The sequence below is a fragment of the Gavia stellata genome, chromosome 9, assembly GCF_030936135.1.
Source record: "Gavia stellata isolate bGavSte3 chromosome 9, bGavSte3.hap2, whole genome shotgun sequence".
Classification (NCBI taxonomy): Eukaryota; Metazoa; Chordata; class Aves; order Gaviiformes; family Gaviidae; genus Gavia; species Gavia stellata.
This window is the reverse complement of record NC_082602.1, coordinates 22,828,276-22,856,218: the sequence shown is the minus strand read 5'-3', so window position 1 is coordinate 22,856,218 and position 27,943 is coordinate 22,828,276. Positions and strand designations below refer to the sequence as shown.

The 27,943-nt window shown below is 36.5% G+C and overlaps 1 protein-coding gene across 1 annotated transcript; it reads right to left on the bottom strand.

Annotated features, from left to right (window-relative positions):
• Window positions 1–62: 62 nt before the first annotated feature.
• LOC104250583 (protein FRA10AC1) lies at window positions 63–27,943 on the bottom strand. Its single transcript, XM_059821141.1, has 14 exons — window positions 27,911–27,943; window positions 23,336–23,412; window positions 21,215–21,307; window positions 21,086–21,131; window positions 19,100–19,176; window positions 18,354–18,437; window positions 17,776–17,860; window positions 11,878–11,923; window positions 7,811–7,924; window positions 6,779–6,821; window positions 5,158–5,282; window positions 3,640–3,678; window positions 2,162–2,246; window positions 63–1,713 (listed from the first exon to the last, which is right to left on the bottom strand). The coding sequence occupies exons 1-14, from the start codon at window positions 27,941–27,943 to the stop codon at window positions 1,671–1,673; spliced, it is 990 nt and encodes a 329-aa protein (XP_059677124.1). The 3' UTR covers window positions 63–1,670.

The following is a 27,943-nucleotide window of genomic DNA, read 5'->3' as shown; positions in this document are numbered from 1 at the left end:
AACTGGGTATCATGCATTATTTTCTGTATTAAATGCAAATACTAAAGAAAGCTATTTCAAGGTTGTTTAATCATGTAATTTTATTCAAACTGTATTAAATGACGTATTTAATACCTATACTATACCACTTCATAACTGTATTTTGAAGAACAAAAGAGGGGTTAGTTATCCAGAACACATAATATACAATACTTGAAGCAACAAATATAGCAACACATTCGACAAAAGCCCCTTTGGTCAAGTGGCATACACGTAAGCAGATTGCTGCAGATTGGATTTGACTCTCAACCAAGCTTGCAAGATGACAAAGAATTAACCTTTAAATCCACCTTCTTACCTAAAGAAGCCTTCACGCAAGGCTACGTTTATTTCTTACTCAAGGACACCATAAATATCTCCTTGTACTGTCATCTATTATGTAAGTACAAACTGTTTAAAATGTAATTATGTTAAACAATACTTGTAAATAGATTTCTCAACTTACTCACACGACTGCATGTAAAGTATTCATAAATACACTGCAACCATCTCTGCTGTTACATTTTCCACATCAAATACTTATTATACATACTTTCTATAAATATATCTACAGTGGGAAGTACTTATCAAAAATATATTTTATACAACATTAACTTTCCTCAGATTAACATGAACATTTAATTAAAAAAAAGTTTGTCCTTTATATCCAAAGTAATTTTCATCCGACAAAGAAAATAGCCACTGTAACTATTCATGTGCAGACTGTTTCTTTGGAAACATAAAATAAAGAATGTTTAAAGTTGTCTTGCAATTTGAAGAGGAAGATGAATGCAGTAAGTTTCTCAAGCAACATACATTCTTTACTTGTATATTTAGGATTACACTTTAAAGAAGGATTAACATTCAATCAATGTTAAGGAGATCAGAAACCATAGATAACATACAAGTCACATGTACATCTCAGTAGAAAGCCACACACTTCATTTTTTATAGCAAAAATTTCACCAACCAACCAGATTTTTGTAAGTGGAATTATCAGTCACATCATATTATAACTAAAATTTAAAACAATGTCACAATCAACTAAAATTTTCTAAGGAGTAGGGAAGACATTTCAGATATGGTCTACTTAATTCAAGCAAAATACATGTTTGATAAAAACTGAACTTCTCCAATAGCATTTGAAAAGACTTACAGAGACTAATACCTGAATATTAAAGTGTACATGGCCAATAAATTTAACGGTATTAACTCTTGCTTAATAAATTAGAAATATGAATATGTTAAAGTGTATGGCTTTAAACTAATAACAGAATCTTCCAACATGCCCCTTTACAAAAATCTGACAATAACTGAAGTTTGGGATAAAATAAAAAGCAGGCAACTTCCTTAACGTAATGTCAATAAACTATATTCTTGTTTGTTTACATCCTTCCTACTTTTAAGTTTGGGTACCATATATCTTTTGCACTGAAAAAAATATTTCTCTTATTTCATTAGTATACAGCCTACCACAAGAAAATAAAGTTTTTAGAACTGAAGCCTCCTACAAAGATAATCTACTGAAATGGTCCATATGAGTGACTGTAGAAAAGGTATGCTGGCAGAAAGAGGTCCCCAATTATGACTGGATTTAGAGACTTTCATCTTGACAATTCATGAAGAAAATCCACCTACATCAATTTCAAGTTTCAGAGAAACAAGTCTTGAAAATACTCATCGAATTCCTCCTCCCTGGGGGAAGGAAAAAAAAAAGTCAAAGAAAGTTCTGCTTTGGATCTGTACCTAGGAGATAATCTTTGTATGAAAAAGATTCAGCAGATGTCTGATTAGAATTTGTAGCCAATATAGACCATTTTGACTTATCCAATACATTCCAATACCCTTCACATTTCCCCTTCTGTGCAACAGCAGTGAGTTGACTGTCAGGTTTTACTTCCAAGATAGTTAACGGTATGGTAGGGGCTAAGACAGCAGTGGTATGGTAGTGGCTTGACAAAGATTTCTCCTCCAGTGTTGTCTCTTCTTTAAAAAACAATTTAGGTTCACTACATGGAAGGAGATCTGACACAATTTTAAATGTCAGAATTCATTAAAACACTCAGGAAAAAATCTCTGCCTTTTCAGTTCTGAATGGACACAGTCTGTTTTACTAGCTACGAGTTCACTAGATCAAACTAACCGTGATTTTTCATCTGTTTCTTGTAGAGGACCTTTCCAAAAGTCAGCATCTGAAGGACCATCTTGTGCATTGCTGTCATCTGAGTCTGTTAAAAGATTTAAAGTGCTTATGAAACAAATTTTAAAATAATTTATCTTCTTTTTTAAAATTTAGATGGTATAACACTAGAAGCAACGTTTAATTGTAACCATGAGAATAAAAAGAACACTTTACTCTGCATAAAGTAAAAATGAAAACATTTTCCAATATTATTCAGTACAGTATCAAAAAGACTTTTAGATATCATGAACTAATATTTTGGCCAAACACAACAACAAGCATGTCAAAACACTGATCTTGACAAAACAGCAGCATAGCACTTTGTTCCTAAAATTAAGGGTTTACAATCACAAACCCAGAACTACAATACAGTTTCAACTCATGATATTAAATGCATCAATTACTTTACTTCTACTTGAATGACAACTTTTATTAATTGTAACTTATCAGTGGAATTGTCAGAAAACATGGATTACTGCATAACTGTTTCATGCAAGTATACAGAAGGAGTGAAAACCAAAAAAAATCTCATTATCAGAAATATGCCCTGACCTAAAAAAAACCCGATCTTCCAATAGAGCTTTCCTGACTTAGGGTATGGTCTGAGTCATAAGTAAACCGCTTCAGGTCTTCCTGTATCTAGCTGGGAAAACGTAGGTACTGAGGACATTTCTAAAAACGTATAGCACAGCAGAGCAATCAGGAGAAACACTCAATCCCTTCTAGACAGTCTGCAGCAATTGGCATGACCAGGAGATGGGGCTTGTTTAATCAGAAAAGAAACTGGGGACTGGAATTACTGAGATACAGAGAGAACCAGCGCCTAAGGAGTCACTGAGACTCTGGGGGCATCTACCCACAACAACTCTGAGGTACTACAGGTGGTAGCTGGAAAAGACTGTAGTTAAAGCTCAGGATATATTTAAAACCTATTAATTAATCATTCCCTGAAAGGAAATGTAGTAGTTATTATATCGAAATATATATACACACTATATACTATATATATACACTATATATGTAAAGTTATTATATCGGAAAAGTACTTTCTTTACACAGCACACATTACACAGCACATATTTGCATACCTGGACCCATGCAATTATTAACAATGTACCTATTTTTGCACCCTCTACTCTTTTCTGGAACAACCTGACCTCTCATTTTTCTGATTATTTCCGTTTCGTTACCTGCCCACATTTTTATTCCTTACTCAAACTTAAAAGATTTCCTTCTTAAAATTCCTTACAGTTTTTCTCCAAGAATTGTAAGTAATTATTTGACCCTTCATATCTCTGCTTGCTTTCACACAGCATTCTTATCATCTTATAAAATATTAAAATGGACAGCAAAAAAACCTAAGACCAATGACAAATGACCATGAAATAATACAACTTATTACAAAAACGTAAAATGCAGAAGGTATTCAAATATTTTACCTCTATCAGAATTATCCGAATCTTCTGAAGAAACCTGATCTGGAAAGAAACACCATTTACAAAATAGTAAGCTTATCTTGGTTTTTATCCATTATCTTAAATTGCTTATAAGGATATTTCTATTGCAATGTATTACGCATAAACAAGTGCACATGCATGCACACACCATACATTCAAAGGAAGCAAGCAAACACTGAAGTAAAAAGATCTTTTTTTGCATGAGTTCAAAGGTCATCAGTTTGACCTCAAATATGTTATCCTGAGATCTGTGGTGTAAAAAGGTTATCTAGTATTTCCAAAAGGCTTTCAACCCCAAAGCCTCAACGAATTAAATACTTCACAACCCCTTCTGGTATGCAATGTCCAATTCTTGGACAATTTTTCCTTGCAATGCACATTTTTCAAAAGGCTCTCCCTCTCTGTAAAATGTAAGAAATTTATCTTTTCTTTTTCCTCCAAATTTATCTTTTTTGTGCACCTAGGAAATTTTACCCAAGACATTTATCCTTTTGACTACCTGTGTTACACAGTCAAGAAAGTTACATATCTATCACAGAATCACAGAATCACTAAGGTTGGAAAAGACCTGTAAGATCATCAAGTCCAACCAAAAAAAAAAAAAAACAAAAAAAACAAACCACCAAAAAAAACCAAACAAACCACACCACACAACAACAACAAACCACAACACACCAAAAACCAACCCACCCAACACCACACAGCTCCATGCCCATTAAGCTACATCCCACAATGCCACATCCACACGCTCCTTGAATACCTCCAGGGAGGGTGACTCTACCACCTCCCTGGGCAGCCTATTCCAATGTTTCACTACTCTCTCAGTAAAGAACTTTTTCCTAATATCCAGCCTGAACCTCCCCTGGCGCAACTTGAGGCCATTTCCTCTAGTCCTGTCACTAGTCACTTGGGAGAAGAGACCAACACCCACCTCTCTGCAACCCCCTTTCAGGTAGTTGTAAAGAGCAATAAGGTCTCCCCTCAGCCTCCTCTTCTCCAGGCTGAACAACCCCAGTTCCCTCAGCCGCTCCTCATAAGACTTGTGCTCCAGACCCCTCATCAGCTTCGTCGCCCTTCTCTGGACACGCTCCAGCACCTCAATGTCCTTCTTTTAGTGAGGGGCCCAAAACTGAACACAGGATTCGAGGTGCGGCCTCACCAGAGCCGAGTACAGAGGCACGATCACCTCCCTACTCCTGCTGGCCACACCATTTCTGATACAAGCCAGGATGCCGTTGGCCTTCTTGGCCACCTGGGCACACTGCTGGCTCATATTCAGCCGGGTGTCGATCAACACCCCCAGGTCCTTTTCTGCGGGGGAGCTTTCCAGCCACTCATCCCCAAGCCTGTAGCGTTGCCTGGGGTTGTTGTGGCCGAAGTGTAGAACCCATTATATTCATATATAATTATATATGTATATATATGTAGCAGTAGCAAAACTAAGATTCAACTAACGTATTTGAATATTATAAAAATTGAAGGTCTAAAATTTAGATTTACCTGTATTTGTCTTTTTTTTGGACTTCTTTTTCACTGAACAAGATAATTTTGTTTTCTTAATTTTTGGCTCTTTAGAGTTCGGTACAGCTATGCCTCTTTTCTTGCATGCTTTGACTTCTTTCCTCCTTTAAAAAAAATGAATGTACACCCTCTCTGTTATATGTGCTCCTCAACCAACAGTAAATCTTAAGTATTTAATTCAGTCAAACAGTTGCCATTTTTTCTAAAACCTATCACTAGTTAAACAGAAAAAATTAATTTAGTTAAAATGAAAAGTGCTATAGAAATACTAGAGCTCTATAGCTAAAGACAAAGGACAGGAAATGCTAAAGCTGCTAAAATGACACTGAAGGCAACAAAGCCAGTGAATTGGCAATCAAAGATAAACAGAAAATGTTTTTACAATGTGCCAAATTCTTATTTATATTGAAATCTTATATTTTCTTTTAGCAAACAATTTTGTATATAAGTCATGAGAAAAACACAGTTAATACAAGTTTTTAAACATATTTTCATATTCGATAGCAACAAAACTTGAGGTAGAAGAATCTCAAGCCTAAGAACCTGCTGCAGACCAACAACCCACGTATTTTATTTTCAGCATTACTTATATAGGCTTATTGTATGAACACAGGCTAACTTTTTCCTGCTTCTTTGCACAAAGAAGTCACTAAAATTGTTTCAAAGTAAGTATTAGTCCGCAGTTGACAAAGAGAAAATATTTGACCATACTTATTCTGAATTCAAGTGGTTTTACAATTTCAGTTCCAAAAAGAAGCAAGCCAAATCAAGCTAATAGCAGTTAGCTAATTCTCCTTCTTAATACATGCCTACACAGTGCTTTAATGAAATTGAATATGAATTAACTTTTTAAATGGATTAATTAACTATCTTGGATATATCCCTCTAGATGCACCTTTGGTTTGTGTTACTTTAAAAAAAGAAATAATAATTTCCTAGCTCAAAGGCTGCCCTTCCATATGCTTTTCAGAGAATTGTACAGCTTAATTACTGAGCTGTGCAACTAAGTTAATGCCACATTGAGATTCAGAAAATTATAAAAACTGAGTATCAATAGCTGTGGAATCCAGTAAGATTACAGATAATAACAAAAAACAAATCAAATTTTAATGCACACATTTTATAGGTTCAAAATTCACTATTTTTCTCTCCTATTAATAAGTGATTCTCTAAGAAGAACAAATACTTAAATTCAAAATTTCAAAGCACGGTCACTTGACTCACACATAAGCCCACTATTTTTAAGAAGAGGAAAAGCATTCCAGCTCTTAAACACAGCAAGAGGGAAAATACAAAAGACAGTGATTTGCATAAACTTTCAGAAAAGAAAAATAATCACTGGCTGAAATTAAGCAAAGGAAACTTTCGTGGGGGTGGGGATGGGATTCTTGCAGTTTGAGGGGTTTTGTACTTTCACTAGCACAATATCTAACTCTTAACAGTGTCAAGCCAGTGACTTTATAAGAACTCCAGAACAGAATCTATTTCAGCATGAATGAAGTTCCTAATCATCTAGCTGAAGTTTTCCCCCTATTTGTTGTTCATCATAACTGTAACCTATCAATAATTCAGCCCCCATGTTTTCAAACTATTGCATTACCGGTGATGAAAGTTTAGTTTGTAGGAACATTCTGGACATAGTCCTGAAAAAGAGAGAAGGAGAACATTACACCCATGTATTTGATAAGCATAATTAATAAAACCTATTAATACATATATAAGATGAGATAGAACACTATCTTCCAATTTCAGTAGCGTTGTTACAGTGTAATTGCAGCCAGGGTCGAGAAAAATACCTTGATAAAAGTCTTCAGTACAAACCCAGATTTTACTAAACCTGGAGTAAGATCACAGGTTCAGCACTAGCAACTCTTCATAAAAAAGTATCAGTGCTTCTCATGTACAGCTATGCCATTTTATGGATCTTTGTGGACAGATCAAATTGTTCTACTGAAGACTGTTATTACTGAAGACCCGTAAGCCTCTTAGAGCTTTGCCAGAGACCAAGTGCTGCCACTTGGAGTGTCTTGTGCACAAAAGGAAAAAACACCATTAGCTTGTTTTACACAAAGTAACTATGTAAACTGTAGTAAGTTTAATTATCTGATGAACATATCAAAATGTACACCATATTGAATAATAAAATCCCACTCAAGAGACAAGACTGGAAAAGGAAGTGATTTAAATTATAATTTTTAGAAGAAAACATAAGTTTTAAAAATAAAATCAGTAGAGCTGAAGACGCTGTCTGGTCCAAAGCCCTAAGGACTCCTAAGCCACATAACTGATTAATCAATGACAATAATGAAACCCTCCTTGCAATGCAGTATTGCCCGTTAAAACCAGACATGCTTGTATACAAAACAGCTTACAATCAGTTATTCTAATTTTATGACACCACCAATTATAGAGCACGAAGTACTCAACCTGTAACAACTTTGTCATATATAATGATAATAGCCATTCTCTCTAAATCAAGACCATCATACTACCTGCAATTAATTTAACAAAATTATCTCCTATTCAGCATTTTCCATTTTGCATGAAATAATCTCATTATCAATGGGTCTCACTCACAGCCTTTAATATTTGTCTTCTTTTAAGTGTCTATATCCTTGAAGGGCTGACTTACTCAATTTCACAAGCGCATTCCTCTTTTCACCGTGTTCAACATAACCAAAATTCACCTCCCAGCTCTTCAGGCCTTCCTTCTCATCACAGTGCTTATTTCCACAGGAAAACTGACCTTTAAAGAGGTCAAAAACAGCAAACTGTGGTTCAATGATTAACAAGCATAGGTTTGGGGTTGCTATGTCCAGTTTTGCTCAGTTTTTGCGTTTTGTTTTCCATTTCTTTCAAATAAAAAAGTCCAAATCTAAAAGTAACATCTAGATTAAGGAAACAGTAACAGATAATGACAAAGCAATCAATCATTACTTGTCTAATAGTGCATATTTGCAAAGAAAGAACATAACTTGAACTGTGTTTTACAATGCATAGATGAAGGCATATGTTATGAAATAATAAGCCTAATACTGAACTGTGAAGATATCAATGTCCCTAGTATCTTAAATGATTACTTACTTAGCAGAGGCTGATGGATCAGGAGGTGCAATTCAGACATTCATCTTTAATGACATCAAACTATTCAAAGTATCACGTACGTACAAAATTAAGATGCCCATGTTCTTACTACCTTACTAGTTTACCTGATATGTTGCACATACAATTTGTATTCAAATGACTTTCCACAAAAACTTCACTTTTCTTTTAAGAAAAGGAAATCCAATTCTATGAGAAACTAAACGGCAGCTTTAAAAGCTTCCTTGGGTTTATTATGTTAAAGACAATACTAATTTTAAAACAATTTGCACATAATCGATGTTGTTTACAGCCCTGGGTTCCCAATATTGCAGTAATAAAGATACATATATTCCCTTTCCAGAAGACTGATTTGTATGCAGAGCTGGCAGTAAGGATGTGTATTAATAGGCTCACAAGCAGGACTGTTGGTGAACGATTAACCTCAGAACATTCTGCTTAAGCTGCTAACTAGTGGATTGTCAATGTCCTCAGATATGTCAGTTCTACAATGTAAAACCACTTGCAATGCTAACACTTGAAGCAAAAAAAACCCCCAGGACTGCCATTAAAAAAAAAGTTTCAAATTAGTATACATTAAGTATGTTTAACCCTATGTAAGGTATGGCTATCAGTACCATGTGTCATCAGGAATAATTTATATCCATCATAAAGAAGTAAAAATCTACAAGAAAAGAATTATACTATATAAAAAAAACTTTTTGGAACTTAACCAGAGTCTGTTTACTTCATATCTTCTGAAAAAAATCCCAAAACACATGCAGAAAAACAGGCAGAGAGAAAAGAGAGACACATTGATTTTATTTATGATTAGCTGCTCTTTACAATATGTAAAATCCATTTTGGATATTCTACATTTTGGATGTGAAACTGGTTATGTTCACAGGAATATAGTTGGAACAATATCTTCAGATTGCTAAGGCAAGCAATGAATTCTTAGGTAAACCAGTACTTGACTGTGTAAACCATCATAATTCTGTGCCCTTACATATTTACTTGCATTTATGATCATCTATTGAAAATCATGGTGGGTTTTTTTTTTTAGTAGATCCCTGCTCCATGCCATACACGTGTATAAACAGCCAGGCTTCTCTTACCCTCCTTTCACACTGCAATCTCTACAACACATATTGAAACCTTGACTTGAATATAGAATTCCACTTCTAAAGACTTTTTCAGTAGTATTTATCACTCTAGTGTATCTGGAAGTCATAAAAGAATTAAAAACCATATTTCTGCAAAGTAAGAGATCATTATAATCCCCATCATGTATATGGAGAACCCAAATCAAAGGGAACTATGGACCAGATTATTCAGTACTTGAAACATGACTTTTCCCACAGTTAGATGACCAAGAAAGGAAGACACAAAAACGAGCATGCCAAGTGCACAGTTACCTAATTTAATCAGCAAGAAAAATGTATATCCAAAATTCCATTTCCATCTGAAGTTTTGTCACCTTGCTATGAGCTGCAGAGAAGTTATTGTCTTCATGTTCAGAATTATAATTCCTATAATCTGGCTGTTAAGTGTGTGATTTCAAAAACTATTAGCACCTTCTGCTTCTTGCAGAAGAGCAGAATAGGTGGAAAATATAAGTACTACAAGCTAAACGAAGTACTGAAAATTAAATATACTAAGGAAATCTAGAGAGCCAAAAGAGTGATTTTAATGCATTTTGATCAGAACTCAGATGTACCAGATTGGTACATGGATACATGGTGCCCTAGCAAGGTATTGATATCCTGCATATTTTCCATGGAGGAAATTACTAAGAAAAAATAAATGGAAACAGGTTTAGAATAACATTTTTTTAAATAATGTAAAGCATATATGTATACTTATAAAATATGCTAAGAAAGACACTACTATGCTAAAAGTGATACGTTAGTTCAATGAAGTAGTGAAAAAACGGAGACTAGATCAATTTGCAGGTATTAAACTGTATTTTGCCAAATAGTATGTCTGGTTTGAGTATTTTACTACTTCATCTACAAATACAAATAAGTAGAAAACAGCAAATATACCCACATGTTCAGGTTTGCTCTTTCTGCATATTGCTGAAAAAGTCTTTTCCACCTCCACTCAATGAACTTGTTATCTATTTTCCTACAGAAAACTTTTACTGCTATCGCCTTTTGCCTAAAATATCTTTTATTTTAAACTTTTATGTCATACCTTACGATTCATGCTTTGAAAGTAAACAAAAAGTACTTGGGAAGGCATGTGAAATATATTTTTTAAATAGCTTAAAAGCTTTTCATTGTAAGGATTTATTTTCAGACCTACTAACTCATGTGCCTACTGTTCACTGATTTATAAAATGTGAAGTAGGGTTTCTACCTTAACTTAAGATTTTAATTACAACAATGTCCTTTTTGTGGAACCATTTATGGAAACTGGCAACGTATTACACCATTAACCGCCACTTAAGGAGATACAATAGCAATCTCCAGTATGACCTCCTTTCAAAACACCTACAGCAAAAGATTGGAGTGGGAAAGAAAAGGAAGAAAGAATCTGGCATTTACAATTAGTAACACAAATCATATCTCTCCTTTCACTTATCCTAGCCCTTCTTCTTCTCCATGACCTTACAAAGACAGACATCAAAAACAAAGCAACCAAATGTAAGTAATCCATTCCTATGTTCCCTTCTTAACACACCCCAAACCATAACATGGTCCACCAGCAGTGGTTCTCATCACCACTATTACTGTCACAGCTAAAATAAACACCTGCTCTCCCTTTTATAATGTGAATTACCAGACAGGTAGTTATTAATGCTTTATCAAATTTAATTAAAGCAATTTATATTACTGATTTATACTTAAAAATATAAAAAGAAAGGCATTAAAGATTCACGCCTTTTTTTAAATGATCATTTGAAACTGCACCTGAAAACTGTGTCTAATACACGAGATAAGGTTGAATTCTTGCGCCCCTTAGTGGTGAAAGATAGTATTTCTCAATTCTTATATTCCAATTGTATGCTTTCCATTAGCATTTCACTAAAAAGCTTAAAACATGTAATTCTGTACTTTCTCCCACATTTTAAAATATGGAGTACCAGATGTTAAAAGTACAATGCAGCTTTAAATTCTTTCTGTCCATGAAGACATAACTGTTCATAAATTACACATTTCTCATTTAATTTTAATTATTTTTTTAAAGCATTCGATAAAGCAGACAACTACATCAAATGTAACTATCTGTTAATATAATCTGTAGTGCTGAATGCAACATATGACTACAACTACCTTTAGGAATGAGGTAACATAGAACTACTGGAGAAAAGCAGCTAAAAAACATATCCAGGAAATTCTAAATTATCAAATGCATTCTGTTGGTGTTCATTACAAATCTGACCTTGTGAAAATAAACCATATGTTCTCTTAATTTTAATATATACAGATCAGTGCGCACTCTAGAGGTATGTGGCACAAAACAGCAAAGTTATAAGTTCGGTCAATTTACTGTCCATTATTATCTGATAAACTTAGCGGTATTGTCCAATACTGTCTAACAAAATTATGTCAAAAAGCAGCAATAAAAGCATCAAGGAGAAACGTAATAGAAAATGAAAGACAGCATTACCTTTTCCTGAAATTACTTCTTTCTCATGTCGCCATCTAAATCCAAACTGTTAAGATAACAAAAATTAAGTTGTGAATAGTCAACATATTCAGTAACATTAAAACTAACTTCAGTTGATTGATGTCCTGCACATGGTTCATCCATTCAATTCTGGTTAGTAAAATTTAATTTCTTTCTCTGTTAATTAAAAATATCTCTCTGCCTCTGCTTGCCAGAAGGATTCCAATTTACACATGCAATGCAAATTCCAGTACATGTTCAGTACTGAACAGCAACTTTCTAGAAGGCTTCCTAGCAGGCAGAAGAACAAATAGGATATTAGGATAGACTGACTTTACTAGCTACTGCATTGCAATTTTGTCCAGACTAAAAACTGAGAAGACCATTGGAATACTGAAAAGGCATATTAGCACATATCAATGGATCACCTTTTACACCCTAAAGACTAAGACAAATTAAAAAGACCCCAACAACTAAGTTGTATTTCTCCTTACATTGCCTAGAAACTTCAGATGTAGATAACCCATCTACTATTTTTGTTTTCTGGTAGAGTCTGCTTCATTCTCTCAAAATGGCAAGTAGCCTAGTGAAAAGACTGAAGATGGGGGGGAGTGAGAACGGCCTGGGAAAAACAATTTCACTTTCACTAACAAGTAGAAAGAGGGGATAAAACTCAGAGGCATACAACTTCTCCAAAAAGGGTTATCTTGTATTTTCATTTAAAATTAATGAACACAGGATGACAACAAGATAAAATTGCTGCTCTGTAAGCAAAGCACAGAAGACTCTGAACTTCATGTTAAAAGATGGGGAGAGAAGAGGGGGAAGAAGAGTTACAAAATCAAAGAGGTACAAAACTGGCTGCAAAGCCCGTATTTGGCACCTGAGTTCCAAAGCATCCTTTGGAATATGAACCTTCTCTTGGTGCACTCATAGACTGAACCCACACAAATGTGCATTTTGTAGATGCAGTGGCATAAATTCTGTAATATACTGAAGTGATTTTCAATGTTTTTAATCTAATTTTAAACACTGTACAGAAGTACAGGTATCTATTGCTGTGTGTAGTCTTCAATGTTGTTGATTTTTTTAATAAACCATAATAATTCTTCATTGGAAGGGCAACAGCATGGAGTTCTCATGCATGAAGTGGTATGCGGTTCAAAGAACATCAGAAAAAACAGGGAAACAAAAGTTTTGGCTTTTAAGAATGTATCATACTCTCATATAAATGCTTTGCACCTTAATAACAAAGCTGAAAAAACAGAGCAAAAAGACATCAGTAGCCATATGTTTTGTCAGCACTGATTTTTCCCAAGTTAATATATTACATAGAAGATATCTAAGAAAACTAAAAATTTGTACACCAATAAAATATTTGCCTCTTTAAATCAGTCCACTGATTTTCAAATTGGTATTATAACGTAAACAATGTTTTCACACCTACTGGTTTCACTGGTTAAAAAAAAATCACGGGAGAAGATCAGGTTCTGCTATGGTACTGTGTATGATGACAGTTTGCTAAGTCTGGATAAGGTTGTGCTTGGCCTACTCTACAAATCTGAAGTGTGGTCTGAAGCACCATTATACCACTCACACTTCAGTCAAACAAAAATTAACCAACTGTAAAAACCAAGAACTGCACTGAACAGTTCAGTGACAACAGAATGTAAAATACATCTGTAAACGTAGAATTCATGATGGAAACCAGTTGATCCATAGAGTGATGGTAATTGTTTTTGCTCTTTTAAAGGATATTTGCTGTAGTACAGGCTATTCTAATTCTGAAAAGCTTGTGATGCAATTGAAAAATACTGCAAGTTTACGATTAAACGTCAACAGCATTTTGGCACCAATTTTGCACGTGTGTGCTGCTGGCAAGAGTAAAAGAGTAAAAAACAATTTGACCTTGTCTGCATGTTTGCTCTTTCATAGTCCATCTGCTACTTCACCAATCACCAAGTCATCCATGTTCACTTTTGCTACTGAAGTAGACTGTTACACAAATTTCCCTCACAGTCTGAACCTGACTCAGTAAGATAAAAATCAGATTATATCCTTACATAGTATTTCTGTAATTATATCAAGAAAAATAAGCAAAATAAAAGAAAGGAGAGACACAGAACCACCTGTAGTACATCTAGGACAAAAGTTGTCCTCACCCACATTCATTTTTGCCAATCATTCTTCCATCAACTAGTGGAAAATGACAGAGAGTGACCAGGGCTAAGAAGAAACAATACAATAAAAAGTAAATGCAACTGAATTCCTCTAACTAAGCTGAAATATCAGGAACAGATTAAACTATACAGGAAAATAAAAAATTAGGGTAGGTTCTTGAATAGTCAACCTGCAATATTAAGGAATGCAAAAGCATCGTCAGCAGACAGCATTTATTCTGCCTCATCTTCTTTGTTAAATGTCATCTTCTTTGTTCAACAAGATCCTAAACGAGCTATTTCTACAAGGTAGACCAAGACCAAGTAGAACAACTCCAAAACAGATGCTTGACAAGAGTATCAGATGGCTAACTTAATAAGAAATTATAGTTTTAAAAATGTGAAAGACTGTTTAATATCCATAAACAATAAAATTCCCAAAACAATAAAATTCCCAAATTAAATATGGACTGCTTGTATAATATGCATTGGCTGCAGCAGTAATTAACATGTCCACAGTCACCTCTTTCAGAAAAAATGTATGAATTTAGACAACACTGTGGAAAAATACCATAGGTATTTTAAATATTTTTGTTTTCACAGGAAAGCCTCCATGCCGAAAAACAATGACAAAAGCGAACATTAGCAAGTGGAAGACAAGTTGGCCTAGAAATCTGAAAATGATCTGGAAATAAAACCAAAAGAATAAAATGTATTCTGACCAGGTGTCAGACAGATTTCATTTCTTAGCAAATAGGAGACATTTCCAATCTGTTAAGCTACAAAACAAAGCACAGAGACAGCAAACAAGAACCTTTCTAGGAAAATAAAGACAATGAAGAGAAGAGAACATCTCTAGTCCAATGCATATCAAAGTAAAACTCACATGCATAGCACTCTCCCTTACTGCATCGCAAAGCTGACAATAAACTAAACTATCTGACAATACAGACAGTCATTTATCAGCCTCAAAGCTTGCAGACAAAATGCACTGAAGGTTCAAAGACAACCTTGACCTAAAAAAAATCTGATCTATGGAAAATGTAAGGAGTAACAGACCCATCACAAGCAAGAGTTGTTACAGCACACTCTTCCAGTGTCTCTAAGTAGCCTCACACCAGAGGGTCACCTTGGCATTTCTCATTAAAGGAGAAGGAAAAGATTGTATGTCCTAACTACACAAAGAAAAGTGGGATCACGGGTCACAGGATCCCATTTGCCTGTGGTGTGAGCAACAGAGGTGAGTGCAGCTGTGCAAGTGAGTGTGTGAGCACCAGTGAAGACCAAGCCAGACTAGCCATCAGCTAGGTGAAGTTGCCTGGGAGCAAGGAGGGTGAGTGGGTCTCCACTAGCTGGCTCTGGGTGTGACAGTACCTGTGTATTTCTAAGGATGAGAGCACAGGGGGGTCTGCTATGGGACATGGGGAGTGTGTGTGTGTATGTGTGTACGCATACACACATGTGAGTGAAACAGTCTGAACCAGTAACTGGAGTGGGGCTGTGGCCTCAGAGGTTCATGTCTTGGGGCTTCTTACTGTTTTCTTTTGAGCTTTGGTCTTTGACAAGGTGCTCTGCTTAGTTTTCAGATCTCAAGAGAGCCCCTCCCATGAAAATGGTCCTTATCCAGTACTTAGGAAAACAGTGTTTTTTCTCAGAAGAAAAGTTCTCAATGAGATCTGAGCTACAATCTCTATGCAGGGTTCTTTAGAAGAATTAGCTGGCTAGAAGATTTTGGCTAGTAGCAAAAAAATTACAGTTGTGAAAAGACAGATGAGTATGTATGTGCAAGTCTCAATCTATGCAATATATCTTAAAAACATCACAGAAAACTGACCTCCAACTTTGACATCACCCAGCATGATATAGAATTACAGAGCAGCCCAGGTTGGAAGAGACCTCTAAAGATCATCTGGTCCAACCTTTTGTAGGCAAGGGAGCCTAGATGAGATTATCTAGCACCTTGTGCAATCGCATCCTGAAAACCACCAGTGATGGGGACTCTACCATGTCACTGGGGAGGTTGTTCCAGTGAATGAATGTTCTCACTGTTAAAAATTTCTTTCTTATATCAAGATGAAGCAACATCATATAAAGCATCAACAACTATCATACGAAAGGTTGGCCAGCTGAGAAGACTGTTACCCACCCTGCACCTCTCATAACACCAGCATTGCAAAACAGAAGGCACAAGGGGCTAAAGAAATCCAACTTCCAGTTTCTGGAAATGTAGAAAAAGAATCAACGCAGGAAAAATCTGAAAGCACAGACTGCATTTCATTGGTGTGAATGGGATCAGCAGCCTACTTCTGACTTCCAAGAAAAAAAATCTGCTTTGACATCCTTTTGTGCCAAACATGGGCATGGAGAAATCAATAATTGAGAAAAATAACTTTTTTTCAGTTTTTCTAAGAATTTCTAAGAAAGGACTCTCACATGGTCAGAACACCTTTGAGAACAGAAAGCATAACCTAATATAAGAGAACAAATTATATGATACAGCAGAGTTATGCTGACATGGCAATTCCAAAAATATAGGTAATGACTTATGAGCATAAATAGGAATTCAGAGTGACCTCAAAGTTAGGACAGCCACATTTGAAGTCTGACAGGGAAACACTGTTCACACCACAGAAACACACACAAAAAAAAAAGGGGGGTGGAAACTGGGGCAGACCCATTTCCCACAAAAGATAGCAAGCATGGAAACTTGGCACAGTAGCGAAAGAAACAAAATCTGTAAGCACGCTCAAGGGAAAATCAGTTGGGGGGCAGGGCAGAGATTGAGGGATATGAAACAGCTATTGGAAAATAAAATAAAATTTACTCAAAAAAAAGGAGAGAAGACATTTTCAGCATTTTACTTTTTGTTAATTTTAATTTTTGCATTTTTCTGTTCCAATTTTCTTTAGAAGGCTGTCATCTTTTCTGCTTAATATTAGAGTTTAAGCCCAGTCCGCAAATATTTACCAGTGAATGTAATTTTCAATACTATAAATAGTCTCAAAGAACTTTATATAAACACTGCAGGGCTGGATTGTTACTATGTGCTAACAACACTAAGACGCATCTGAGTTCAGCAACGCTCTTTGTAAAATCACAATAGAAAATCCATGTATTCTTTTTGACTAAGAGGTTAGTCAGTAAAAACTTGGAAATGACAAAAGCTGTTCTGGTTAAGAAGAAAAACTGGTGCTGGAATTGGGCTGTTTCCCTTAAGAAATTCTATTTATTTACAAAGAATATACAAATCCTGTTTCCATAAACAGAAAAGAACAACCAGCAAAAGATGCTGCTTGAGAACAGACATTTCCAAAATGGTTTCTGCCAGCATTCAAGTACAACACTCTCTCTTTTTAGACTCTTTTTTTTTTTTTTAAACCAGTAACATTCCCAGGGGTTTTTTTTAGGATTCATCTAGGGCTTCTCTCCAGGCAAACCTCTCTAGCCTTCTCTCCTTAACCTCTCTGGATTTTCTGCCTTTCTTACACACAATGCACCTCTTCATAAAACACCATCTGACAGAAATGCTTGTATTCCCACAGAAGCACATTTTTGGGGCAGTGAAAATGCTTGGATTCAAACTGCTGCTGCTTATTAAATAACTTGACAAGTTCTCACAACTCTCTTTCTAGGAAAGGGGCACTAACATTCCGGTTTCACAACATATCCACAATCATACAGCAATTTTTAAAAAAGGATATACTTTAAAACCAAGATGATTTACAGTGATGAAACATACCTTATTCTCTTTGTATCTACTGAGATCTGCTATGCAGTATTCTTTGAACAATTTATCATAATACTTCTTTGCAAGCCTCTTCTCCCTGTAACAAAAGATATTATTTTTTATTAAATATAGAACATGATACAATTAATTTTACATTGTAATGACATTAGCAAGACAAAGACATGTTGTTTCATCTGAAGAACACAAGTTGCAGAGCTAGAAATACAGCAGAAATACACTCACTGAACTAAGGGGTAATTTCCACAAAACTGGAAAAATACTTCAAAATGTATCTACAGCACAAATTAAACTACATTTTTTTCAAACTAGGCTTCCTTCAGAGTTTTCAGAACAGTCATTTGGATCTCAGAGAATGCACAAATATTTCTTAGTTCTTTCTGTCATCAATTAATTTTGCCACTGAGCAATATTACAATATGAAAGACCTCGTAAAGGACTTTCATTTTTCAGTGGATTGAAGATCAAAGAATGATCACTAAGTATGCACAGTAATTCTTAATTAGTAGGGGACACCACAAATTTAGTACAAGTGATCTAAAAATAACATGTTCTATAATAGTTCCAGGTACCAATTCATGTCTGCTTCATCATCTTCGTTCCACAGGAATCTATGGTTTTCTCTAATAACATCAAGATCCGTCTTGTCATTTGCTCTATAAAAGGACACACTTTTTTTTAGTACAATGTAACAATAAAATGAAAAGTCAGTCAAATAATTTGGTAAACGTTAGTATTTCACAGTTGTGATCTCCACCTCACTGCATTAGGGAATATATTGTTGCTATGGAATGAAACTATCAAAACATGTATTCCCTGGCATACCTTTTCCCCAGTGGAAAATTCTCAGTGGAAAATGGCCACTGAAACGGTGGATGACTTGATCCTGTCTGAAAATACTTTTTATTGAAGACAGTAATGTTAGAAGACAGTTATAGATAGTTCTAAAGAAGGTTATCATTATTCTGGACAATGGGGAGCAATTTTGCACATTTCAAAAGTATTTCAGATTGTTATTTTGAAGGTACTGCCAGATATTTCTCAATGTACCTGTCATCTTTCCTTTTACATAACAAAACAAGAATAATTCAGCTCATGGTACGTTCTTATATAAAAATAATGGTGCACAATGAAACAAGGCAATTCTGTGTTTTGGATATTTACAATGACTGTAGTTACTATTTGTGACCAAAAGAATTAGTAATTTGATACACAGTCACATCCCCCTCTCCCCCCAAAGCTGTAATATATATTTAATGGCTTTACATAACAGGGGAGCTCCGGGGACATGAGGGGAAAGATTGATAACGGTTCTTACCCAGAACGTCGGAAATCCTCTATTTTGCCACCGTAGTATAAAATGTAGTCATGCACAAACTTTTTATGTCTTTCATACTGAATAAAGCAATTAAGGACTGTTTCAGAACTCCCCTTCTTTTATTTTACCCTAGTTTAAAGAAATAATAAAAAACTTTTTATATACTTAACGGAAAGAAGTTTTTTTCCTCAAAACCAGTTCAGTAATTTCCAGAAAGAAAGGAATTAATTAGCATTTTTACTTAATAACCTCTCATAAAAGCTGCTTTACAAATACAGCAATTCAAGGCAATTTCATCTTTAAAACCTCATTCAGCTGCCAGACCTTTATAAAATTGTCTTCCTTTATCAAAGATGCTCTGTACACATATACATAGAAACTGGGTTTATTTTTTCATCTGTAATTTAGCCAACAGCTTCTTAGTACTGCAGTTTTGGTTTAAAACAGGTTTGTATTTTTGTATTATAAAAGTAGTCTGGCTACTAAAATGGAACAATTTATTACTTTTTACCATCAACATACAAATAAAAGTAATCTGCTTTAGTTTGGAGATGAAAATCATGAGAAAATATGTAATGCTTTTTTTAGAACACTTTGGCCTCAGAGACATCATTTGAAACACATTTTGTACCATAATTTGAGCAAAAATATGTAATTACTTACTTCAGAAAATAAGTGTCTTCACACATAAAAACATTATATATGGCTACTTAAAAATACTTTCAATTAACTTGTATGGTGTTTCTGAAGCAGTAAATTAAGAAATACATTATCTCCTGGTACATATCTACTGCATCAGTGTGTATCAATCTACTATTTTGACATGCATCAGAATTTTATTGAGAAAACATTTTATCTTCCAAAGGCCCCCAAAATGTTAATTTAACCTCAGTATGTGTCTTTTTTTCTCTTTCCACCACAAATAGAAGGAAAAGAGAAGCAAGTCCAGAAGGTTTAACTGGCACAATTAAACACATTTAACACAACATACTATTTTGTGCTGCCATTTGAGTTTCTAGGTGTTAAAATTGCGTAACAATAAAGGTTTTAAATAGGAACCACTCAAAAACATTAGCAGAAACTCATAAAAGTCTCTACACAATGAGTTTTGTGGGCTTTCCAGAATATATGGGCTTTTCTGTGGCTAATGACAGTCTACAATGTCAGTGGGACTGATTAAAATTATGTTCCCTTTACAGGCATGCTATAGTTTATGTAATGCCTGGCCAAATTCTAAGCAGGTTAGAAGTTACTTTCTGTTTACTGGAGTTTCCAGATTTAAGTAAGTCTCTCCATCTTTAATTAGTCTTTACTTTCCTATTTATCAACTGTTACTGCTGAAGAACAGCTATTTAAACAAACAAGGAACTGATGGTATTTCAGATACACTCAGTCAAAACATGTAATGACTGCCCCAGGTGAAAACTAAATAAAAGGAGAAAGGTTGTAATCTAAATAAGGCAGTAGTTATAAAAATAGTTACAAATTATGCATGAAATATGAATAAGAGTTTAAAAAAAACCCCTAAAATAAAACTGCACATGATATTAAACTGGCTTACATTAGAGCATCTGGAGAAGGTATTACTGGAGATGAGGCTGTTTTGAATAGACTTTTGAATTAACTAATGCATTCTTAAATTTCCAGTAGAAATGTATTTGCCCACAGATAATAGCAGCCTTATACAGAATTACGTTCTGTATAAACTCAACTGAAAGAGCAAAGTGTCTTTGTACCAGTCTAAATGAAATTCACTGTATAATAATTTTGTCCCAAACAGGACAAATAAGCATATAGGAAAAATCTGGAAATGCCTCTCTGAGGGTTATCTCAGTAACAAAAAGAAGCTAATTTGAAGAACGACTCAGTATCTGGCGTGGCACTGCCAACTGCTGTGATAACTGAGAAATCCCGGTATTTCACCATAATGGATAGATAATCTGTGCCCCATCTTCAAACGTGAAGAAAAATGAAATAGAAGGATACAGCATCCATTGCTATCAAGTGAAATCTTCTTTTTCTTGCTTCTTCCCTGTTAATAACAAATATGTTTGAGTGAAAGCTATAATTACAGTAAGGGAAAAATGCCTCACAAAAGCAATAGATAAAAGATACCTATCCCATTCTTCAGCTGCAAATTGTCTGTGAACCACGCTGCCTTGTTTTGCTTTTTGGAATGGCTTTTCCAGAAGGCCATCTTCCTTTTTACTAAAGGTAGAGGGGAAAAAGGAAGAAAAGTTAGTCAAGAACTTTTCATAAGCAATAAAATTTCCATATGCCAAACTTTGCGCTAACTTGAGTAACAGAAACTGTTATATTGCTAGTTTCTACATGAATAATACCAAACATCAGAACGAACACCAGCTTAGACTTGACTTCATTTGCAGGACAAAATTGGAAAGGCATTTCCTTACAATTAGCATTTAAAGAAAATTGCTTAAAACAGCAAATTGTAATATTCATTTTTATCAATATTATCACTATAGAGCCACAATGAAAAAATCCTGAAGATTCCTCAGTTTCACTCTATGTTTAAAGCCCTCTATAAATCTCAGCTACACAGCCAAGTAGGAACAGGAAGGACAGTATGTTCACTGACTAAGAGTGACTGCTAGTAACCCTGTCCCATCCTTTCATGCTAATGTCTGAACACCTCGTTAAACAGCTCTGCCTCTCTTAGTGTAATCACAAGAATCGCTAATTTAAAACTTAAGTACTGTGTTGTGAACCATACTTGCCAGTGAGCAGCTGAAAATACTTTCAGAATTCAACAAAGTAATAAAAAGTTAAATATGAAGTGATGCACTTTAGCTAGTAAAAGGTATATTTAGTCAGTTTCATTCCTCAACAGAGGTGAAGAAAAGATTTTTCCGTAATTACCAGCTGGCAGAAAAAATGGAAGTCAGAAACCTGTAGAAAGCGAGCCAGGGAATTTATGTTTCAAGCTATGGAATATAGGACTCTAGAAACCAAGCATGTCATTCGCTCAAAAGGATCTGTAGCACAAAATTCCCATAAGGAGACTCCATAAAACAGCAATATGGAGAAAACTTGAGACTACTATTTTCCTTAAAGTGAAAATAAATACCATCATAGAGCAAGAAAAGGATATATACATACACAGTGAAGCCCCATTAGAGCCCTACTGGGAATCAGCAGTAGTGTGCCAGAACAAGGGTAATGCTGATATTTTTGAAAGGCTCCTGATGGTTAGCTAATATTCCACCCAGAAAGTGGAATGGCATAACATGTAATGGCCTTTAAAAGAAAACGAAAACTAAACAAAACCAGTCGCTGTTTTAATGGAGAACAGCTATATTTATAAAATAAATGGAACACCACAATGCCTGCTATTATTCCAATGACCAATGATTAAAACACAAATTTTCTTCCCAGAATGCAGTCAGACACTACAAAACCCATTCTTTCAATTTTACTACCAAGGAAAATATGCAAGAGCCCTAGGAAAGTTTCCAGAAAGCCTTCTTAAATAAAGTTCAATAACAGAGCAAGGAAGAGACAGGAAAAGGTAAGAAAAATATATGTACAACGTAGGCAAAATGTTCAGTACAGTGCAGAAAGTGTTGAAGGACTATGGTGCCAAAGCAAAATAAATACATGAATAAATAAAAATCTTAATAATATAATGAGATCAGACTACAAAATTCAAGGTCACTAATTGTGTGAACCACTGAAAGAACTGGCAAAGGTGATCTCAACAAAGAAATGTGTAGTTACATTTCAAGGATTGAATACAACACAATTCACCAATTCCCAGGGCTCTTCACAAATTAAATAATAAACAAGTAGCATCAGTTTTTCACCTCCTCCAAGCAGGTGTTTTATATCTACAAAGCCTGCTGCCACTTGGCCTTTTTTTGCCTAGCTCTCTTAGCAGTTCCATGTGTCCTGATGGATCACAGTGAAGTGAAGTGAACAGAGCAGGCAAACACCAGCAGTTGATACTAATGCTCAGAAAAATGAAACTCTCTGCTCCGAGAACTGAGAGGCATATAGGCAGCAGATGGACATGGCAGAACGGATCTTAATCAGCGGCCCCTGGGAGATGACATGCTTTGGCAAGCTTGACATGAGGACATGCAGGAATCAGAGATTCATTTTTCAAAAACTATTTCAACACCAGACTTTACATACCACAGCATAATCTTCTACACACAGTAATAGGCCATTTGCACAAAATACATAATGCAAAGTGTTAATTCTGTACTACATTACCTTTTAGTCTTTTGCACAGACTTCCCTCCATTCTCCTCATCACTAAAATCAGAATCATATCCTCCATGGCCATGTGCCTGAAAATAATAAATGACAATGCAGTCAATATATCTGCTAATGTAATATGGACATGGCATAACTAGAAATAGTACTGTGCATCATGCACAAATAAAAGACAGAAAGACAGAGAGCAAGTGAGGAAGTGCATTCTCACATGTCTAAACCAAACCAAATTCAACAGACAACGCAGAGTACATTCCAAATAACACAGGGCAAAGACAGACATCATCAGTCTATCAAAAGATCACTTTATAAATAATTTACATGCAGATGTCCCCATATTTAATCTTCACATAGATGCAGATAACCTAAAGGATGATAAACATCTTTGGTCTTTACTTTCAATCAATCTCACATACAAGAAAAAGGTGAGTACTTTCCCCAGGAGCTACTCTTTCAGAGGTTTGGAGGACAGCAACTGATGTGCCCACTCTTTAAACAAAGATGAGAACAAAAGTTTCTTGGTCTGTGGTACAGCACTTTAGATCATTAGATCTTACATTGGTAGCTGGAAAGCTGATTGAAACGATAACTAAAACACAAAATAATAATATGCCTGCAAAAATGTACCATCTAATCAGCACATTTCTACCATGAAATGAAATCTTTTTTCCCCCGCACACTTTGGGACTACAATGTCAAATTAATGCATATAAGAAAACCAAAAAATCCCATATGCCATTAAACAATCAAGCACTGACTGATGCCAAGATCTATCACCTCCATTTTTCAAAGCACAGTTACATGTCCAATTCTTTCAGCAGAAGTAATGGCTTAAGCATACCCCATTTCCTCTCCCTCACTCCTACTCTTGTACCTTCCCTCCAGTTGCTCAGTTGCAGTTGTGAACCTACACATGAACAAGATCAAACAACTCACCCAAGTTACAAACAATCCTATCAAAAAAAGATTATTTTAACCCAGGTACGTTTCCTGACACAGTTCATCCAGAGCCCCCCACCCAGCTACACCAGCCAGCTGGGTAGCAGAGGAAGAGAACAGCCAGAGCTGGGAACTGCATAAATCGGCACCGACACCAAAAAAACATTTACACAACTGGAACATTTACACAACTGAGCTAAAACCAAGAGGGATAGTTATTACACATCTGCATGGGAAAAGATTCGATGCATACTTCCTGAGTATCTTGGTAATTCAAACTGTGGATGAGAAAATAACCTGGGTTAGAAAACCAGTGTATTTGATTCAGCGTTGCTGATTCCTACATTACCTACAATCATATTCCTCCTCAGACAAATACCTGAGAAAAACAAAATCTGCAAAAAACATGCATCTCTGCAGGATGATTTTGATGAGGTGCCTTCTCTGGATGCAAATGTCTCCCAAAAATGCCATGCTGGAGAGTCAACCGTATCCTCTACTGACATCAACAACTGGTCTTTATCGTGCAGACTATGTAAAACACTATCGTCTCACATTGATGGTCAAGGATTGATTTTTAAGATTTTTTTTAAATTATTTTTATTAATAATAATAAACTGTACCTTTTTTCCTTGTTTTAACACTGTAATGTTCCTTCAGCTATTGAACGTTTCTGAAGAAGACACAACTCTCATATACATATATATTTGAACAAAAGCAAATCAGAACTTTCTGATTTGCCTTTAAGTTTTCTATTTCCCAGGAGACACAAAAATTATTAGTTATCAAAAAAAACCTCAACAGATGTCTGCAGCATCTGGTGTAAGTGGGCCTCATGCACTGGCAAAAGAGCAGCAGTGGTGCAAAGCCCTCCCAGCACAGTCCCACAATAGACCACAGTTCAGATGCAGGTCTCCTAGCTGAGGTGGTTCTAACAGCAAGCCTGTCACTACTTTTATTAATGAAGCTTATGTGGTCTCTAAAAAAGGCTGAATACATTATGAATGTGCAGCAAATATATTTATAATGGTAATCCAGGAATGTTTTAAAAGGCCAAAGTAATGCTTCCCAGACGAACACCAAGAACTTCCTTCACACTCAAAAGGGCAGAAAGTCCAAGCCAACACAACATGCATGAAAGTCAACATGAGACAGATGAAGTATAAAAACAGGCAAGAAGACAAAAGCTCAAATAGAAAGAGGTTTTCCCAAAGTGGTTGCCCTTGGATGACGGGCCCCAGGAAAAAAGTAGACATAGTCAGTAATCAACTCCCAACTGATTCCGGGAATGAATCAAATAAAAGAAAACAAGATGCAAGAAAAGCTGCTCCAACAGAGTCATACTGCAGGGCTCTCAGAAGCTGACAACTACCTTCTGGAAAGCTGTGACTGTGAATATAAGGGTAGGCATGGCTAAGGACTAGGTCCTGAGAGGCTGCTCTTCTGACAGGAAAACTCTTTACAACTTCAGCCATTCCTCTGAATCACTACAATCACTCAAAAATAAATTCAGGATGGAAAAGAAAACAACCCGTGACTGATGTCCTGACACTTTTAGGTCACTCCTCCTTCGAAGGCAACAGCAGGATGGACAGGTACTGTACTGAAGTTGGGTTTGACATCAGCGGCTCCAGCAATGCTGAACAGCACTCTTGGAGACTGGGACTGAACAATTACTGACCTGATGCCCTAGGATGACATCAAGATTACCTGACTTTTAGGTAAAACATAAAAATGAATTCCATCAAAGAATCTCATCCATAAATTAATCTTTCCATTGTGGAAGGACAGTGTAAACAGACACCTGCTTAATGCTGTGAAATGTTAAAGAATCACAGAATCGTTAAGGTTGAAAAAGACCTTTAAGATCACCAAGTCCAACCATCAACCCCACACCACCATGCCCACTAAACCACGTCCTGAAGTGCCACAAGACTGATTTGTCCCCTTCTCCACTAAAAATGCCAAACAAAAATTCTAGAGAAGGAAAATGTACATAAAGATACCAAAGCTTTGTGCCCAAGCTAGTAGATTTTAAGAGACGCATATGTAGAGAGGACATGCAGAATTATCAAGAAAATTTAAAATAACCACTTTCATTATTTGATAAACCCTTTTATAAAATCTTTGCTTTGATGGAATTTGTCAGAAACTCAGAATGCTTTTAGTAAATTAGTAAGGTAAATACCAAACATTTTATCAAAACATGAACCTGAAAGCTATGTAACTTAAAAGGTACAGCATGTTTTGTCTGTTGCACCAACTTTGGACTTTTTTTTCTCCAAACAACAAAACAAACTGAAACCACAAAACTAAAACACATACCAATATGCTTTGGGATACATTTAAATCACTGACATTTAAGTAATCCCAACATCTTGGTTTAATTAATAGCGAAGCAATTGGAGACAGAACCAAGCCCGCCAACGTAGGGCTCCTATAAACCATCAAATTAAACACAGTAAATGTACGAATGCTGTATGCAACTGACAGCAGATAGAGGAGATGTCAACTGCAGTCCACACTGTGGGCTCCCCAGCACTGCACTTACAGGAGGCATGTGCATCCAGAAAAGGCATCTCCTCTAACCCTCTCAACTGTGGTAAACACACACTAGCAAAACGGACACATCATAGTTCATGTTGACTCCTTATCACAACATGCAGCTGAACAGAAAAAGACAGTTCAAAAGAAAAGCAAAACAATCCTACACACAAAATCCCAACTCGTGGCTCCTGACCTCAGCCCTAATCTTGCTACTCCCCTCACAAGTGTCACTCCCCTCACAAGTGTCACTGCCATCCTTCCCTTTATCTGTCCAGCACACAGGTCTGTGCTCATCTCTGCTCACAGCCCAGATGTGGCCCAAAACAGACTCGAGTGCTCATTTTGGTACAAACTACTGTGGGAGGGTCTGAAGGGAGCAGGGAATCTAGAAGGTGGCTTGAGGAGCCATCCTGGCTGGAAAAAAGGTGCCATGCGGGGGATCAGGATGCTTCACTAAAACACTCTTCCCACCTTGATGTTGTCTTCGAGGCTTTGCAACCTCCACTTAGGGGGAAAAAACCTGAGAGTAAGCACAATTAGCTTCAAGGCTACTCTTCCTTGTAAAACCAATTACGAGAAGTATTTGCGTACACTGTTCAGTGAACACCCCTAACAAAGAGAAAAGACACCCACGAGATACTGCCCCTTTATTAAAGCCCTGAACTATGACAGGCGTAAAAGGTAGGTAACAGCAGACCACGACAGCGAGGATTTGAGCTTTGTAGGGCTCCACGGAGAAAAATCACACCGAAACCCGGCCCGTGTGGGTCCGACACGACTTGCGAAAGCGTTCTCACGCCCCCAGAACCGCCCAGCCCTAACCCGGCCTGCTGCGCGGCCCGCCAGAGCCGGCCCGCCGCCACCGGAGCGGCCCTCGGACGGCTGCGGGGCACACACCGCGGCCCCGCGGCGGCCCGCCCGCCGCACGGGGAGGGCAGCTCGGCCCCTTGCCGCACCGGCACGGCCTGGCCCCTCCGCCGGCCCCACCCCCGCCGCCATGGAGGCCCCGGCCTCCGCCGAGGCCTATCCGCCGCGCCGCCACCCGCCCCCGCCGGGCCCCCTCCCTCCCTCCCGGGCCACACTCACGGCCGCGGAGAGGCGCAGCTGGTTGGGCACCAT